We start from the raw sequence: 16,732 nt of genomic DNA, 5'->3' as shown, positions 1-16,732 counted from the left end.
CTCGTCTCAATCATATCTCGACTCGATTTGTGTGCAATACACACGCTCACCCATCTCTCTCAAACTCTTCCCACTCTCGCTCTTAGGAAGTCCTCGTTGGCTCCTGTCATTCGCTTTATCGGTGTTGTTGTGCTTTTTGCTACCACTCTCAAGTCATCCTCCTACTAGCCGCGCTCTGCGCCTCTCCCACCCTCCCACGACCAACGTCTCTCCTCTACCGCCACATCTGATTACGGTTGGAGAAGCTGTCCACGTCCTGTGTGCGTTCGTAAAGCGTATCGAAGGAGAAGAAGAAGAAAAGAAACCGGGGAAAGAGTTGATACAGAAGTGGTTTCGTCCGGTAGTGAAGACGCATTGGGTTATACCGATACATTTCGCTCGTCTCCTACCTCGTCAACCGTTCTAACCACTTTAGCGGCATCCCTCGCGGAAACTTTCACGTCTCAACTATAAGCCAAGTCCACCAAGACCACAACGCAGGCATCCATGTTGTTGTAGACGTGGTGATCCGTTTTCTTTTTCTTTTTCAAAACCCACACTCGCTTTCAAACAGAACCCGCAGTCGTTTATTTTCCAGTCCATCTGGAAGATACGAAATCTAGTAGGGGTCAAATAGCTCTAGACACCGCATTACGATCGCTACTCCGTTGGAATACAAGGGAACCAAGATTCAGGCGGATCAACTACTTTGGGTTTTCCCTGCCTCTCAGTCTACCCGCTCCAGCAAAACCATTTCACGTTCGCTACGACTAATCACACGGCTGCTTTCGCGTTGCGTGGTTAACGTTTTACGACTTTTTTCTTCGCTTCTTCTCTTCTTTTCTTCTTTTCTTTCTTCAGATCCAAGCATTCAAAATGGCTGGCCCTGGCGGTGGTCCTCCTCGTCGCAGGTTAGTAAAGTCTGTTCCATCTCAAACAACCAAGAGACCGTTGGAGCTAACTGAGTTAAACAATCAGTCACACCAAGTCCCGCAAGGGTTGTGAGACCTGCAAGCGTCGGCACATCCGTTGTGATGAGAACTTCCCTCAATGGTAAGTCCATGTTCCATTCGCCGTCTCTGGCTCTGTGACGCCATATGGGCACACACAATATGCAGCCAAGCCTGGGACGCAAAGGATCCCCCCACTCTCTTTCTCAGAGGCACACTTGTAATTTCGGCGTACTGACAATGCCTTGATTTCAGCCGCAACTGCACCAAACACAAGATCCGCTGTCCGTACAACGACGTACAGGTGCCCGATGCAGACCGCTCTACCACCCCCGATAAGCCTGATCTCATGTGGACTCCCCAGGTAGAGGCAGCCATCGCTGAGTGGCAGGCAACCGGTGTTTTCCCTTTCCCGTCCCTGCATGTCTACCCGGCGCCCTTGCCGCACCTGTACTCGCTGGAGGATTTGCGCCTGATCTACCACGTTGCCAACTTGTACCATCAGCTCTCTGCCATTGACGCCAATAACTTCACTCTCTGGACCCGTCACATCCCAACGTAAGTGCAAAACCGACTTGGAACTCACCTACAGCCTGTGGGCGTTGGGGAACCCAAAACCAGCAAACTGACTTGGCTGGCCAGTCTCCTGAAAATTGGTGTCACCACACCGTATGTGATGCACGCTCTGCTCGCCTTTTCGGCCATGCACATCGCCTTCCTCACCGACTGCCCTCTTGTCGGCAGCATGGCTTTCGAGCACCGTGGCATCGCTCTCAGCGGCCTTCACGAGGCTATTGGCACCTTCTCCCGAGAGACGTCGGATGCCATCTTGGCAGCTTCTCTTGTCCTGTCCTGGCAAGCTACGGATTGGTAAGCAAATAGTTTCCTGCACGGTCCCGACTTGTGCGTGCAAGAGTAGAAGCGGCTAACAACATCTGATAGGCGCAGTTGGACCCAGCTCATGCAGGGAACCTCGACGGTACGTACGCCAAAATGCAAGACATGTTGTTGATCTTGGCAGCGCTCAAATTCCTGTACCATGCTTGTGGCATCTTCAGCTAGCGAGCTCGACCTCTTCTCCATTCTTATTGGATCTTGGCTAACACGACTCGTCCCACACAGGTGATTGATGCGATGGACGCGTGGAAGCACGAGTCCCAGTTCGGTGACTTCATTGCTGAAAGCAGCACATTTCCCACTGCCCCTCCGTCTCCCGGACCCGACCACAGGCCGACGCAGCCCCGGGATGAGGATATCCAAGCCTTCCAGCGCACTCTCGAGCAAGTCCAAAAGGTTGAGTTGCATCTCAAGCACCACAAGGAAGAGACCACCCAGGTTCAGCATCTTATTGGATTCCTCAAGGGTTCTCGCAAAATCAGCCCGACGCTCTCCATTGCCCAGCAGTATGAGCGCCTGCAACCCCTGAGAACCTGGCTGTTCTGGATGCCCGTTGGATACCTTCAGAACTACCAGGGGTCGGCCAACTCGCTCGTCGTCATTGCGCACCTGTACACCGTTGCACTTCTCATGGAGCGTCTCTTCCCCGAGATTGGCGCTGCGTACTTTGGCAGCTTGTGCATTTCTCCCATTGAGGAAATCGCCCGTCGCCTGATGTCCATCAGTGTCGCTGGCGGTTCCGAGGGCGGTGCTCAGCGTGAGACTCCTCTCACATTGATGGAGTTCCCCATCAACACTGTTGGTGAATTCCGCTCCCGCATGGGCTGGGTTCACCCTGAGAGGACCCCGTCATTCCCTCAGTTCCACCCTCCCAACTTCCCGGTGCCCGAGGAGTACTCGGTGCCTCCCGGCGCCGCTCCCTCGCCTCACTACATGTACAGCAATGTCGCCTTCAGCTATAGCGCCGAGGAGATGCCCATGCTCAATAGCGCCGCCATCCCAGGAAACCAGGGTCACTCCGCCAGCCCGCTCGTGCTCTCGTCTCCCTTCTCAAGTCAGCAGTATCTCAACGTCCCGTCTCCATCGTACGCCGCCGGAGCGTACAGCCCTGCCTCGTCCACGTTTGAGGGCTCGGCCACTTATAGTGACACCGAGGAGTATGGACCCTACGACATGCGAGGAAGCGCCCCTGCCTATCTCACTTCTGGTCAGCCGTCCATGTATAACGAAGCTCATAGCAGCTACGGCCTAGGGTTCGTCACTCCCCACCAGCCTGTGTGGATCTAGGCTCCTTTGCATGGTTTAATCCTACACATCGGCCTCCTTCTCTGCCGCTTTCTCGAAGGGGACACAATCGGATTGACTTGTTTTGTTTTTCTTACCACTCAGGCACTCAGTCACCACCACACCGACGTACCCGCCACCGGAAGACCCTGCCGTTTTCGCAGCTGGCCTCTCGGCAGCCCCGTCTCCGTTTCTCAACGCCGAGCACTTCGGGATGCTCCCCATGCCAGAGTCACCAGTCCTTTCGCACAGCACGCCGCACCTCCGACACCGCCATACTGCATCGATATCCTCGGGCCCGCATCCTCCGTCCCCACTCGCACAGGCGCCTCTCGTCCCTCCTCCCGATATGCCAAACAATACACAAGTCAAGGGCAAAGGACCTGCTTACCACGGACAGGGGCCAGTCCAGTGAACAAACTTGCAGCTGTTTTTTTTTTTTTTTTTTTTTAAAAAAAAAAACGCCGCGACGACATCGAGACAATAGCCCACGGACAACAATTCCCTTTTTGCTTCGGATCTGAAGAATTTTCTCTACTTCTTGTTACGACTGGTTTGAGTTTAATGAACGCTACCTGTTTTTATTGAATTTTTTTTCCGCCCCTTGACGCAGACGCGCCATGTACACTACATTCCTTGGACACTCGCTAAACAACCACAACGGCTGATGTGGAGACAAAACCTCTTATCAGAATGTCTTGCCCGTCCACACGGTCGGCCACACTCCTTACTACCGAGTTGATCTCGACGACAATCCTTACGACGATAATACCGCCGGCAACCATGGACACTTAATGTATTATTTGATACTCAACGCTCCTTACGACGATGATACCCATAATCAACACTCCTTTGCATGATACAAGATACCCAACATTAATATATAGACACTCCTTACGACGACCAAAAATCATGACGACCAAAAACTCATGTATAGATATTCACTCCTTACGGATTATACAAAGATTTAGCGAGAAAGACATGGCGAAGGGTTACAGCCCACTGCATTAGCGAAGCATTTGGCAAGGTGTGTCTGCATATTCAGACACGGGACTTTTTTTTGGGGGACAAAGCATGGAGTTTTGTGGAGTTTTGTACTTGAAATTTTTTGACAAGTGATTGTATTTTTGTTGTTTTATCCTTCTTTTTTTTTATTTGAAATTGGAACACGAGGTAGCATATGGAATTGGAGTTTGCAACAGAGTGCATTTTTTGGGATTTGCGAGGCAAGGAAAATTGAGATTTGGACGGGGACACGATTTTCTGGTGTGACGCGTCGGGTGAATGATGAGATAGTTGAAGGCACGTCTGCCTCGGAGAATAATACTAGTGCGCCGCAAGTTGGCTTGTCTCTGGTTACATTGGCTCTAGTGACAGTGGAAGAAGATTAGACTTTGAAACAAGGTCGACGTAGGGAGGGCAAAAACCACGTTGGCTACGCAACCAAGCGGTGAGACATGGAACTGTATCTGGTTAGGACAACGGGCGCATTGGCTTCGGTACTCGCTGGCCACGTCTCGTCCACCGCTCTCGCCTGATGTCGCCTGATGTGCGTCGTTGCCCCCCGGTTGACCGTTGACGGCTTTATCTTGGTCACGGCTGTGCCTCGCGATTTTCGGGGCCATTTACCCCGACGCCCGTCCTGAGTTGGGTTCTGATTGGTGGCCAGGTCAAGGCGCTTAATGCGCGGCACCACCCCCAGAAAAGGCCCCAGTGCGAAATGGAAGGTTCCGTCTTCTCCTTTTTCGGTCTGGGATAGATTGGGTGTTGATTTGATCATGTTATCATGGTGGAGCGTGCTCTTTTTTTTTGTAGGGCTGAGTGTGGTGGGCTCGGTTATCGGTTAGAGTGGGTTGTTTTTTTTCTTTCTTTCTTTTTTTTTTGCTCGCGGTGTATGGTTATACACCCACCCCCCCCCTTTTGACGCCGACATGGCAACATGAACGGTAGCTCGGAAACGGGCCGTTTGACGACGGGCCTTCAGGTAGGTAACGTTGGGTGTTGTGTGAGGCCGTTTGGGCAACGGGGGTCAGTGGGAGCTAATTTTATCCCCCCCTGTATGGTGCCCTGAACGCTTGAGAATGGGCGAATACGAGGCTTTTTTCCTTTTTCCCCAAAGGAAGAAGGCCCCGGGGATGGGGGCTGTCCGTACGGCAGATTGGGATTGGGAGCATTGGACGAGCCCGTCTTGTTTTGGTTCGATGCCGAGAGGGCCGGACGGAACCTGGTTCGTCGTCTTCTCGGTAGGGCTGGCGGACGACGGTGGAAGATGCACTGGATCGGGTGGGTTGCCGTTTGCTTGTTTCGACAGAGGCTGAATAGGTCTCGCTGCGAGACCGTTTGAGCAATGCACAGTTGCGGTTTATTTATTCCTCTTTTTTCTTCTGCAGCTCTCGGTACGGAACAGCGGCTGTTTAGGCCGAGTCGACTTGCTGGTTGGAGGAAAAGAAACCAGATGATGCCGTCCTCGCCAAGAGGGCGTCTTTGTTGTCTCCGCCGAGATTGTGCCCGCGGCCGTGGGCGTTTGCAGCAGGCACACAACTTGCCGCCTTGGTGCTCTTGTACAAGGGGGAAACCGACCCGTGTCCCCGGACGGGAATGCGGAATCAGAGTTTCCCATGGCGAATGTGAGGAAGCCTGTTGGGCCACGGAACCCTCGTGACTGGCCTTCTCCTAGGCTGACGGGGAAGAAGATCAAAACACCACGTCCAATGGGGCAGCGGCTCTTTTCCGTACTGGGATGAAATTCATTTTTGGCAAAGAACTCGGCAGTAGCTGGCGAAGGGCTACGGCTCGCGGGCAGGAGACGGCGACGAAAGGGGCGGGGGGCGTGAGGAACACGAGGTCTGCCGCGCTATTGATCCAGGAGCCTCGCTGGTGTGGGCTACGAGCTGGGCAAAACTGGACCTTGGCTGTATCTGCGGACTGATAAAAGGGCTGACGTGCGAAATCCAGAAAGGGGCGTTGGGGTCTGGTCGAATCGGGGGACGGCAGATGTGTGCCATCTGTGTGCTTTTACCCTCCCCCTGACTGTGGAATCAAAAGATGCTGCGGTTCGAGGCGAGGTGCTGGGGATAAGTTGATTATCTGTTTGGCATGAGAGAGATGGGCACGTTTTTCCTGCAAGGGAATGGATGGATGGGTGGGCTGGCATCGACACGGAGGCAATCTCTATTGTTCACAAGCCGCTGGGCAATACGTTGCCGAGATGCGTATGTATTTTCCCCTTTTGGTTTGAATTCTTTGTGCGGGTTGACTCCGAGTTTGCCGGAGCGGACAAAGCTTGAGATGGATGCCGTTGACGAGGGCCTTGTTTTTGCAGTTGGCTCCCCTTTTTTTCCAACATGGTGGACCGGCGCTTTGAGACGGCTGCAATTTTTGACAGCCGAGTCGTATCATGTATTCGGAGCTGTGTCTTTTGCTTGTAATATCAGCAGCAAGCGGCATGGTCCCTGGGCCGCCGTCATGACCGCGGCTTGGAGCGATGCCTCGTTTGTATGTTGGCCTTGGTCTTCACCAACACCAACACGTTGACGTATATAACCACCATGGTTCAACAAGCGCATGGCGTAAAGACGCCGGCAAGTCCTCCGGTGTGCCTTTCGCATCAGGGGACAAGGTGATGTCTGGTGCTCCAACATGAATGTCACGCCAGGCCACGGAGCAGCAAGAGATGCGGCAATGCCGGCACCCTAGATGGATATTCCCAATACCCAGCTCATAAGGTGCCCTTTTTTTTCGCCCTTGGCAATGACGTGCTTCCTGGGCGCATTGAAAAACGTATAGCCGGCATTTCGGCTTTTGGACGGCTCCCGCAGCCGGAAGAAGTGCTCCGGCAAATACACCATCGGGCCCTTGTCCGGATCCTTGTTAACAAGACAGTATGACTTAAAAGCAATAAAACACACCTTGTCAAGCATAATGTACGGTTAGGCTGTGATTCCCGGAATTGGGGTCAATCTTTTGACCTTAATTTTGACGTACAATTTAGCATAATATAGGCGCTAGACTTAAATTAACTGGATGTAACACATAAATTTAAGTAAAGACCTAATATTTTACATAAACCTTTATTTATCTCTGCTTATAATATACTAAGCTAATAGAGGTAACTTTAATACTTATAAAAGGCTTAATTATTAAGATTTACGTGAAATCTTTTTAAAAAAAATGTTAATAGAAGGTTAAAATAACTTCACGTTAATTTCTATAATTAAGGTAATTAATATTCTTTATTCTAACGAAATAAGCTTATTAATTAGCTTAAATAACCTTTTAATATTAGCTTTTTTAATTAATAATAATAATAATAATAATTTAAGGCTTATAATATATATTATAGCGTTTATAAGGTGTTTTTTACCTTTAAGAACTTATTAGTTATTAAAATAAGAGACGAAATATTAAATAACCTACCTCTTAAAGACTTATTATTAGTATATACTTAAGAGCTTTTTTATACTTTAAATAGCATCTTTTTTAATCTTTATAGAATGCTAAAGAGTGTGTTTTTTCTACTATATAAGTAATTATTAAATAATATAAAAGTTAAGGTAAGTAGGGATATATCTCTTAAATAGAAAGTCCTTATTTTCCTATGAATTTATGCGTTTAATACCTCTTAAAGGCTTATTATAGCTTAATTTAAGCTCTCTTAAATATTAGTATTCTAAATCTTTTATAATATAATTAAACTAATATAAGATTTACATATAAAGTTTATTCGTTTATTAAATTAAATATATATCTCTTATTTTATAGAACTTAACGAGAGATTCCTATAATTTAATAGTGCTATTAAAGCGATTAATAGCACGTATATTAAAGCGTTTATTTTAGTAGCCTAATAGTAGCGATTTTAATCTTAAAAGCATTAAATATTATAAAACGTATTTATAGCTGTAAATTTTAAGGGATTATTTACTTACGTGCTTATTAGCGCTAAGGGATTAATTAATAATACTAAGTTACTTTATCTTATATTAATAAGGTCTTTTACGTATTAAAGGGAAGGTTTTACCTTAATAATACTAGCTTTAGCCTTAAAAAAGGTATATTAATGCCTTTTAAAGGGAAGCGCTATTATTTTTAGGATTTTAGAGAAGAAAACTACTAGCTAATAACGTAAAAGAAGCTATATATCTATTATTACTTATAGCTTTATATATAAGTTAAATAATAATTTAAAAAAGTAAAACGTAAATAAAAGGTAATCTATTATAGCGCGGTAGAGTATAAGTTCTTAGATTAAATTTAATTAATTTATGCTATAATAGGTTTATTTAACTTTATTACGTTAAATAACGTTAAACCTAAGGTATTTAAGAAGGTATAAATTAAAGCCTTAAAAGATAATAAGCGTTTAATACTTTTAGAAGCTTATAAGCGAGTAAATAAAGTGGTTAAGGTATTTTTAATAAGGGAATTACGTGAAAATATTATAGAATAGCTTTAATAGTAAAATTTAACTTCTTTTAATAATAAAAATATATAGGAAATAATAAAATTAATAGTATTATTATTATTATTATTATTAAAAGGGAAAAAAGGCTAGCTATATAGCCTAATAGGTAATAAAATTACTAGTTAACCAGCTTATTAATTTTTAACTCTTTTAATAATATTATAGCTTTAAAAATCACCTTAAATTATTATTAAAGTTTAATTTAATCCACGTATTCTTTACTAGGCTAGAATTAAGTAAATTCTATATTATAGTATTTATTAGATTCTTCTTTATCTATTTTATTACTTTTAATATATTAGTTAATTAATTTAATTTTATATACTCCTAGTAATTTAAAAGAGCCTTTTTAACTTCTTTTTAGCCTAATACTTTTATTATTATTATAATTATTACATGATTTTTAGTTTATAGAGTAATAAAAGCTAAATTTATTATCGCGATAAATTATAACGTTAATTTATTACTTTTCTTCTTTATTATACTACTTTAAACTAAATTTACTATAAATCTTACTAGTATTAGTATTCTAGTAGAATCTAGGGTTAATAATATAAGTAGTGAAAAGGCGTCTTAATTATCCTATTAATTAGGCTAACTTTATTTTAAATTACTAGTATTAATAATAGTATTATTATTAAAGTTCTCGCTAAACTCATTAAATATAAGCCTAGGGCTTTTTAATTATTATAACTCGTAATTTCTCTTTATTACCTTTATAAAAGCAGCTTAATTACTAGCCTTAATTATATTATAGTTAATAGAAAGGTCTTTTATAAATATTTTTAACTAGGTATTAAATATAATATTATTATTAATTAATAATAGCTTTTAAATAACTTAATTTACGATTCTTAATAGCTCTTTTACTTAAATTAAATTAATATTATTAACGCTTATTAAAAGCATTCCCATTTATTTATTATATTTAATACTTAACTAATTTACTACTTTAAAAAACACTTACTAGAAGTTTTAAAAGTTATTTTCCTTCTTATTTAATATAATATAATCTTAATTATATTCTAGAAATTATTCTTAAAGATTTAAAAGAAAGCTAATAAATATAGCCTTTTAAACGCCTTTTGTTAAGCTTTTTAATTAACCGTTAACTTAAGCCTTATATAAAAGTTATAAAAATTATAATTATTAGTGATTAATCCACCTATTATATATTATTTAAAAGCTTAAACCCTCTTAAATATTATAAGAAGGTATTATAGAAAGCTAATCTTAAATAATAGGTTAAATACAGCGTAATTTAGGTGGTTTAATTATCTATAACCTTTAATAGTGCTTAAAAGCCTTTCCCAGCTTAAAAAGGCGGTTAAAATTTAACCCTCTTATATATAAAAGTGGAAAAGCCTAAAAAAATCACTGTGGGACGGTATAAAGTAATATCCCCACTATAAATGCGTGGAGAATGTACTGACTAGGGTCGAAAAGTTGACCTTAATTTTTTGACCCCAATTCCGGGAATCACAGCCTTAGGAGTAGCCGGGGGGTTTGTCGTTGAAAGCGCCGCCGTCAAAGGACAGAAATCCCGTTGCTAGCTTCGTATAGTCCTCGCTCGCGGCTGAAGGGGTAGCCCTGTATTCTCCTGGACTCAGTGGCCATGGAGGAGAGCCTAGTTGAAATACTCTAATACACACAGTCTAAGATCGTACGTGTCTACTTACTCGCAAGTCACTCGAGACTACCGGCATATAAAGGGGGGAATACTCGATGCCTCCACCTGTAAAATGGCCGTTTACCAAAAGAACGCCGCTCCAATTACACCGATTGGTACCTTGTTACATTCTCTTGAATCATGGCCGTAGATGGGGGATTTATCCTGTAGGCTTCTTGACCGGGCGGCGGTGGTCGCTTCGTGCTCGGTAGTGAGGAGGCGTGGAATATCAAAAGATTTACCGCCGCCGACGCTGGGGGAGACGAGAGAAATTTGAATCCTCGGGCAGCGAGGGATTTTTTCTACCAGACTTTGTCCTTTTTTGATCCCTTTATTTCGACTGGCAAGTTTCAAGCGTCTATGTATATGATTTTTTTTTTTCCTCAAGGCCTCACACACGTGCAAGCCAAAACACCACTTTTGATATTGACCTTCCCGGGCAGAGAGAACTAGATGAATTGGCCACGCGGTACATTATCAAAGCTGAGTCGACTGCCTTGCGCCAGGGGCGAACGCACATCTCGCTCAGGCCAGTTGTCCTAGTCTAGCCACCGATTCCCAAGGGCAGCATCCGAGAATATCCCCGTAGGGACATGTTTGTCCAGTCCAGTGCCGGAATCATCACATGAGTTGGCTCTAATACACACTGCGCCTTCTAAACAACCATCTTTCTAAAGCGTGGTGAGATGATGGTGCCTCGCCCGTCCAGAATGCCAGGCTATTTACCAGTATTTCCTAATCCGACAGAGCCACCGGTAGGAGAATAACATGGCAAGTCACATCCTCATCTCGTCGAGATCCGCACGGCTACAACGGGAGCTCTTGTTTCGAGCTCGCCCCATGCACACGACCACCATGGATATAAACGTGCCCCAATCGTCACGGGTCTGGACCACTGTCACGGAGCAAAAAGATGCAGCAACAGTGGCCCGTGGCCGAATGTCCCGATACCCAGCTTACAAGTGTGCACATCTTGGCTCTTTACGCATGTCCTCATGGACAAACCACATGGTTAGTACAAGACACAGTATCCAACACCGGCAGCAGCTACGGCTCGCATTGAACTGGACTGGTCCTCAGGTCAATGTCTTTAATACCCGGAAGCCAGCCATCTGCGGCCGCTCCCTGGAATCTTGCCACGCCACCGTTGACGACGGCCCAGGCCTCACTGTTGAGCGAGGGCAAAAACGACATGGCCAACATTTGGCGCCGGGCCCGTTTGAGGGCCCCAAACTGACAATATAGCAGACATGAACAGCACAGGATGCACCCGAGAGCAAGAGCAAGACACGAAGCAAACGATGGGATCAGCGCATCCACGTCGAGACCACGTCGAGACCACGTCGACACCAGCCGCCATGTCAGAAACACTCGCGGCGTGTCACGGCCACAGACGACACATACACTACAATGTCAAAGTACCACCATCAACAGGCTTTCCACAGCCCCTCCTCCTACCTACCCTACATCGTCGCCACCACACAGACAAGACATGATCGAAGGGGGGAAACAAGTAAAATGTGTAATCTGGTATTTCATTCCTGATAGCCTGCAGCAAGACATGTTTCCACAAGACTAAGCATACACCAAACTACCTGGGCGACCCAAGTTCAAACGGCACGGCAGAACACCAGCCAGACACAACACAAAACAGCAGTCATGATACTCATGTCAACAACCACAGGTTCAACAACCCCCAAAGACTCCCATAGCGAGCGTCCAGGCAAAAAAGTGTATCAAAAACCCGCCGACAGACCAAACGGCGTTCCCTAATTGATGTAGGAATGCCAGTGCCAAGTAAAATAGAAACGAGCAAGGGATAAAAAAAAAAGAGACCAAATCAAGAAAAAGACCGTGCGTCAGCGCAGTGCGTGCCGGTAAGATGCCAGCCGACTTTGAAAAGCTGTGTATCTTATGATTCAAAACGGAAAACACGAAAAAATTTGCCAACGTGCTGATCCCAATGCTTATACAAAAAAAAAAAAAAAAAAAAAAAAACGCCGAGGCGCCAGAGGTAGCAGCACCAACTTCTGCTGTAGAGCAATACGAAATAAAATGCCTTTTCCCTTGTAGCCTGCTCGCCGCCGCAACTCCTACTCTTTTTATCCCCTTTTTGCTAATCTGGTCGACCTGTCAGTCAAGGCTCGCGTACATGTTGTCCGCTCCTTGCTTGCTTTAATGCTGCGCTTGCTCTAGGAAAAAGAACTTTGGGGTTTATGACGATGACGATGACGATTCGTTTGATGAGTCGGATTCCGAGCTGTCACTGCGCTGGATTCCGGCACCATCCCGGACGGCGTCACTGTAGCTTGGGACTGGTCCGCTGGGTGTATGTTGTGGTCTTGCTGTCGCGGTAGCAGACGAGTTCCCGCGGCTTCGGTTCATTACTCGTATCAAGGGCGTGTTCTCCTCGCTGTCGGTGCTATACCGTCGTCGATCCTGTCCGGAATCCGAGTGTGTTGGGCTGGAATAGTCTGGAGGGGGATTAGTGGCGTCTTCAAGGTGCAGATGCAGCGGGTCGTTGTCATGATATGCCTCCTGATGGCCGGTGCTGCCACTAGCTTCACCGCCTTCATCGTTGGGAACGAGCTGCGCAAGCGAGATGTCGGTCGGACTTCGCACAGGGCCTGGGCTTGTTGGTGGAAGGACTCGAAAGTTGCCGCTTCGTGTACGGCCGTGGCTGGGATTCATGTTTCTTCTTCCACCGGCAACTGTATACGGCGAACCCGTGACGGATTGGCGATGTGGCAATCCCTGGCCAGACACGGCGCCATCCTTGGTGCCCGTCTCCAACAGAATGCTTCCCTGCTCAGACCCGTACGGCGGCGGCGGCGCCAAACTACCCGTCACGGGAGCCAGACCCCATTTCTTGACATTGGCCTCGATGAAGACAAACCCAGACTGGCCCAAATTGACATGTACAATGGCGGGACCGTTGGCACCGATAGCCGGAAAGAAGTTTTGCGACTTGAGTCCGTGGACAACCTCTTCGTATCGTTTGCCGTTTCGTGTAAAAAATATGGCTCCGGTTCTAGGTCTGTATCCCACACCAACAACATCGCCTTGGACCAGTTTCGGAGCGTATGGCGTAGAGCTAAAGGGCTGGTTGTAATGGCGGGAGCCGTCCGAATGGTATGCCACGGAATACTTGTGATAACCTGCAAAGGACGGTTAGCAACACAAACGGCTACAATCTCACACCGTGCTCGGTCAGCGACATACCGGGCAGTCGGAACAGCGGATAGGGTTTTGTGGCCATTCCAATGCTCAGCAGGGTATTCTCGGGCTTTTCGTAAATCTTGGCTTCCCAGTAGTAGACGTCGTTCTGCTTGGGAACAGGCAGGTTGCACATGACGGTGCACTCGGAGTCGAAGAACTCGATTTCCGTACGGGCCTCGACAAAACAGTTGGCAACCTCGAGCTCTGGCTCAAACTCCCAGGCCGAAACCCCCTTTTCCTGAATAGCTAGATATTGCGAAAGCGAAATGTCGGTATGCAGCGACTCGGGCGGATTGGCAGTGACGAATGCTAAAGAGATGATGAGCAGGTTAGCCACGGGACCGACCCTACCATGATGCGCGGCCCGAGGTGGCAAATGTGACGTTCTTACCCTTTGCTCTGAGATATTCGGTGCGGGCCATGTCGTCCATGGTCTCCAGGGCCTCGGCCTCCTCCCGCAAAAAGGCCTGCTCGTCATCATACTCGCCGGGCCGGCCGAGGCGATCGAGGATAATGCGTCCCGAGCCCGCACAGCCAGAAGCCCAGAACACAAAGACCACGAGGGCGATGAGAACGATGGAGCCGAAAGAGGAGGCGAGGCCGATGATGACGCCGGTGAAGGCAGAGGTGGGCGGATTGCTGATGGCCATGGTGTAGTTGTAGTTGCAGTGAGGTGTGGTGTTGCTGTGTGGCATTGAACTATTGATGATGCGACCACCAGGCCAGTCGCCTGCGAAATTCAAGTCGGCGGCGATAAGACGACAGTGGCGGTGGCCGCCGCGGGGAGAGGAGAAACACGAAGCGCTCTGTTGGTGCGTATGGGACGCAGGATGCACAGGTAGGTTGCGGTATCGGCGAGGGAAGAAAAAGAAGCTCGCAAGGTCGAAGGAGAGGCGGGCAAATGACGGACGATGGCTGTGACTGACTGGCTGTATTCGCCGGCTTGCGGACGGAGGAGGGACAGGCGACAAGACGTCAAGTATCGGAACTCGATGGCTGAGGCGGTCAAGAAGAATGAGAGAGGTAAGAGACGAAGGACAAAGGATGAAGCGACCGCCAGCGGATTAGGATACGGATGGAAGTTGAATGCTTGCGGATTGGAGATTGGGGACTGGGCGAGCTGAGCGAGGTGGATGTGGATCGTGGTGACGGAAGACTGGCGTGGTGACGGACTGGTGCCGGGCCGTCGGATTGGCCGGATTCGATCTTCGCCACCAGAGAGGGTGAAGTGTGTGCGTGGGAGAGAATGCGAGAAGAGGGAATATTGATCGCCAAGCCAAGTCCAAGTTGGGCGGGTCCCGAAGCGCTGCTTCAGCCGCCGGTCTGGGAGCAGCAGGGGGCGACAGCAAACGCCAGAGGTCTGGTGCCAATAATAAACAAATGCCTGAAAGAGCCAACAAAGAGAGTCTACATGGGCGCAGCAATTGCATCTGGCGCTTTGCATTCCTGCCTCCCTGTGGCCTGTGCACTTGACGGCATTGCCCTACACACGATCAATTGATGGTTATACTTGCTTTTAAGGATACCACTAAGCCCTGACCACTCCCGACGGCGTCCCTGTTGATCCGCCGGGCAGGCCAACTTGCTGCCTGCCTATTGGCCGTCTCTGCCCCCTCCGCACGCACGTGCATGTGTCCCCATCACCCGCACAATCAATTGATGCTTGAAACCAGAAGCAGTCACGGACTCACGGGCCACGCGTTTCACCTCTCACCGAGACACTTCAGGGCCATTGTGCAAACCGTCTTCATATTGACTATATACCGCCTTGCGTTGTTCATGCCCTCATCAACCCAAGCCTCCCGACTGACGACACTCGATGCCACAAACAACCATGATGCCTTGTAAACCCATCCCCCCCCCCCCAAAAAAAAGTGAGAGTGTGAGAACAAAAAATAGACTCTGCCAAGCTACGCATGCCAATCTGTTGTAAAAGTTGAGAAAAAAGAAAAATCTCCACGCTCCCTCACAAGTCGTCGTCCTCAGTCCGCCCCCGTCTATACCCGCCGCGCCGCGCCCTCCTCTCCTCGCGCTGCTGCTCCCTCAGCGCCCTCAACTCCGGCATGGGGTGGTAGTACGTCTTGTTGCCCAGGTCGCTCCCCTCCAGCAGACTCTCGCTGGCATTGCTCTCCGCCGCCCCCGGCCGGTTGTAGCTAAAGTCGCGGCGCGAGACCCTGCTCTCCTCCCGCAGCCGCCGGGCCTCGGAGCGAATCCGCTCAGACTCGCGCGCCGCGTTCCGGTCCGCCGTCGAGTACACCTTGCGGATGGGCGCCGGCTTCTTGGTAGGCGTCGCCTCCTGCCGGCCCGAGAGCAGCTCCGACGACACGGTCGAGTCCGAAGGGTTGGTCGACCCGTCCCACTGCGACCCGTCCGACTCCTTGTTCAGCCCGCCGACGCGCGCCGCCTTCTCGTGGCGATAGTTGCGCAGCTCCTTCTGCGCCTCCTTCTCCGCCATCTCGTCCGTCACCCCGTCCTCGCCCACGTGCCGCCTGCCGCTGCTGCGCTTCTTCTCGCCGCGCCTCTTGCGCCGCTCGCGGTCCCTCGCCTCCTGCTTGGCCTTGCGCTTCTCCCGCGCCGCGATGTCGCTGGCCCCGGCCGTCACGCCGCTCAGCCCCGTGCTCGCCGTCACCACCGTCGTGCCGTCGTCCTCCGCCACGTCCTTGTACACGCTGCCGCCCCCGAGCTTGGTCGTCTTGGTCGCCCCCGACAGCACCGTGCCGTTGGGGCCCTTGCGCCTCAGCACCGTCGACTTGTACTCCTCCCAGTCGTTCTCCTTGAAATGGAACCCGCCGTTCTTGGCCCAGAAGAAGAACCAGATGCCCGTCACCACAAACGCCGCCCCAATCAGCGCGAAGAGCACGAAGAAGCCGACATTGTTGATGTCGTGGGGGTCCAACACGCCGTGTGAGGGACTCGGCGTCTCCTTGCCATCCCGGGCAAACACGCGGCCTGCCTCGCCGAGAGGGCCATCCGAAGCCCCCGAGGCACCATCAGGGGGGGCGTCGGCACCCGTCGTCGCCTTGATCATGATGCTCCGGAGGGAATGCCTCACAACAGCCGATACCGGAGCCATGATGACCTCCGTCAAGGTTGAGAGGAATGCAGCCTGTCTCTCCGCGTATGTGGATCAGTGATTCCAAGTCGATAAGCGTAGAAAGAGCCCGCCCCTCCCGGACGCGAGCGTCTGGAATGTCGAACAAAGCCTGAGTCGCAAATTCTTGATCCTTGTCACAAAATTAGATTCCAACAGCCTCGAGGCGACTTGACTTT

General features: G+C 48.7%; 3 protein-coding genes across 3 annotated transcripts; 1 reads left to right on the top strand and 2 right to left on the bottom strand.

The window, feature by feature from the left end:
* Positions 1 to 5,010, top strand: J3458_021338 (uncharacterized protein). Its single transcript, XM_066122554.1, has 6 exons — positions 1 to 890; positions 958 to 1,032; positions 1,185 to 1,487; positions 1,572 to 1,799; positions 1,872 to 1,908; positions 2,052 to 5,010. The coding sequence occupies exons 1-6, from the start codon at positions 856 to 858 to the stop codon at positions 3,111 to 3,113; spliced, it is 1,740 nt and encodes a 579-aa protein (XP_065972310.1). The 5' UTR covers positions 1 to 855; the 3' UTR covers positions 3,114 to 5,010.
* Positions 5,011 to 11,526: 6,516 nt separating this feature from the next.
* Positions 11,527 to 14,672, bottom strand: ssh4_6 (Protein ssh4). Its single transcript, XM_066122553.1, has 3 exons — positions 13,854 to 14,672; positions 13,466 to 13,771; positions 11,527 to 13,401 (listed from the first exon to the last, which is right to left on the bottom strand). Exons 1-3 carry the CDS (start codon positions 14,155 to 14,157, stop codon positions 12,458 to 12,460), a joined length of 1,554 nt encoding a protein of 517 aa, XP_065972309.1. The 5' UTR covers positions 14,158 to 14,672; the 3' UTR covers positions 11,527 to 12,457.
* A 756-nt stretch (positions 14,673 to 15,428) lies between these two features.
* On the bottom strand, positions 15,429 to 16,535 carry ssh4_5 (Protein ssh4; the record flags this gene model as incomplete). Its single annotated transcript, XM_066122552.1, has 1 exon — positions 15,429 to 16,535. One exon carries the CDS (start codon positions 16,533 to 16,535, stop codon positions 15,429 to 15,431), a length of 1,107 nt encoding a protein of 368 aa, XP_065972308.1.
* Between the last annotated feature and the right edge of the window lie 197 nt (positions 16,536 to 16,732).

Source organism: Metarhizium acridum, assembly GCF_019434415.1.
Source record: "Metarhizium acridum strain ARSEF 324 chromosome Unknown scaffold_579, whole genome shotgun sequence".
NCBI lineage: Eukaryota > Fungi > Ascomycota > Sordariomycetes > Hypocreales > Clavicipitaceae > Metarhizium > Metarhizium acridum.
This window is presented reverse-complemented; position numbering and strand designations above follow the sequence as displayed.

Bases quoted from the DNA above. Each gene is read 5' to 3' on its own strand.
- J3458_021338 (XM_066122554.1), top strand. From the start codon at position 856: ATGGCTGGCCCTGGCGGTGGTCCTCCTCGTCGCAG. The intron at 891-957 runs GTTAGTAAAGTC...TTAAACAATCAG, and splicing joins GGTGGTCCTCCTCGTCGCAG to TCACACCAAGTCCCGCAAGG. The intron at 1,909-2,051 runs GTACGTACGCCA...CGTCCCACACAG, and splicing joins TCATGCAGGGAACCTCGACG to GTGATTGATGCGATGGACGC.
- ssh4_6 (XM_066122553.1), bottom strand. From the start codon at position 14,157: ATGCCACACAGCAACACCACACCTCACTGCAACTACAACTACACCATG. The intron at 13,772-13,853 runs GTAAGAACGTCA...TCATCTCTTTAG, and splicing joins CGAATATCTCAGAGCAAAGG to CATTCGTCACTGCCAATCCG. The intron at 13,402-13,465 runs GTATGTCGCTGA...CGTCCTTTGCAG, and splicing joins TCCGCTGTTCCGACTGCCCG to GTTATCACAAGTATTCCGTG.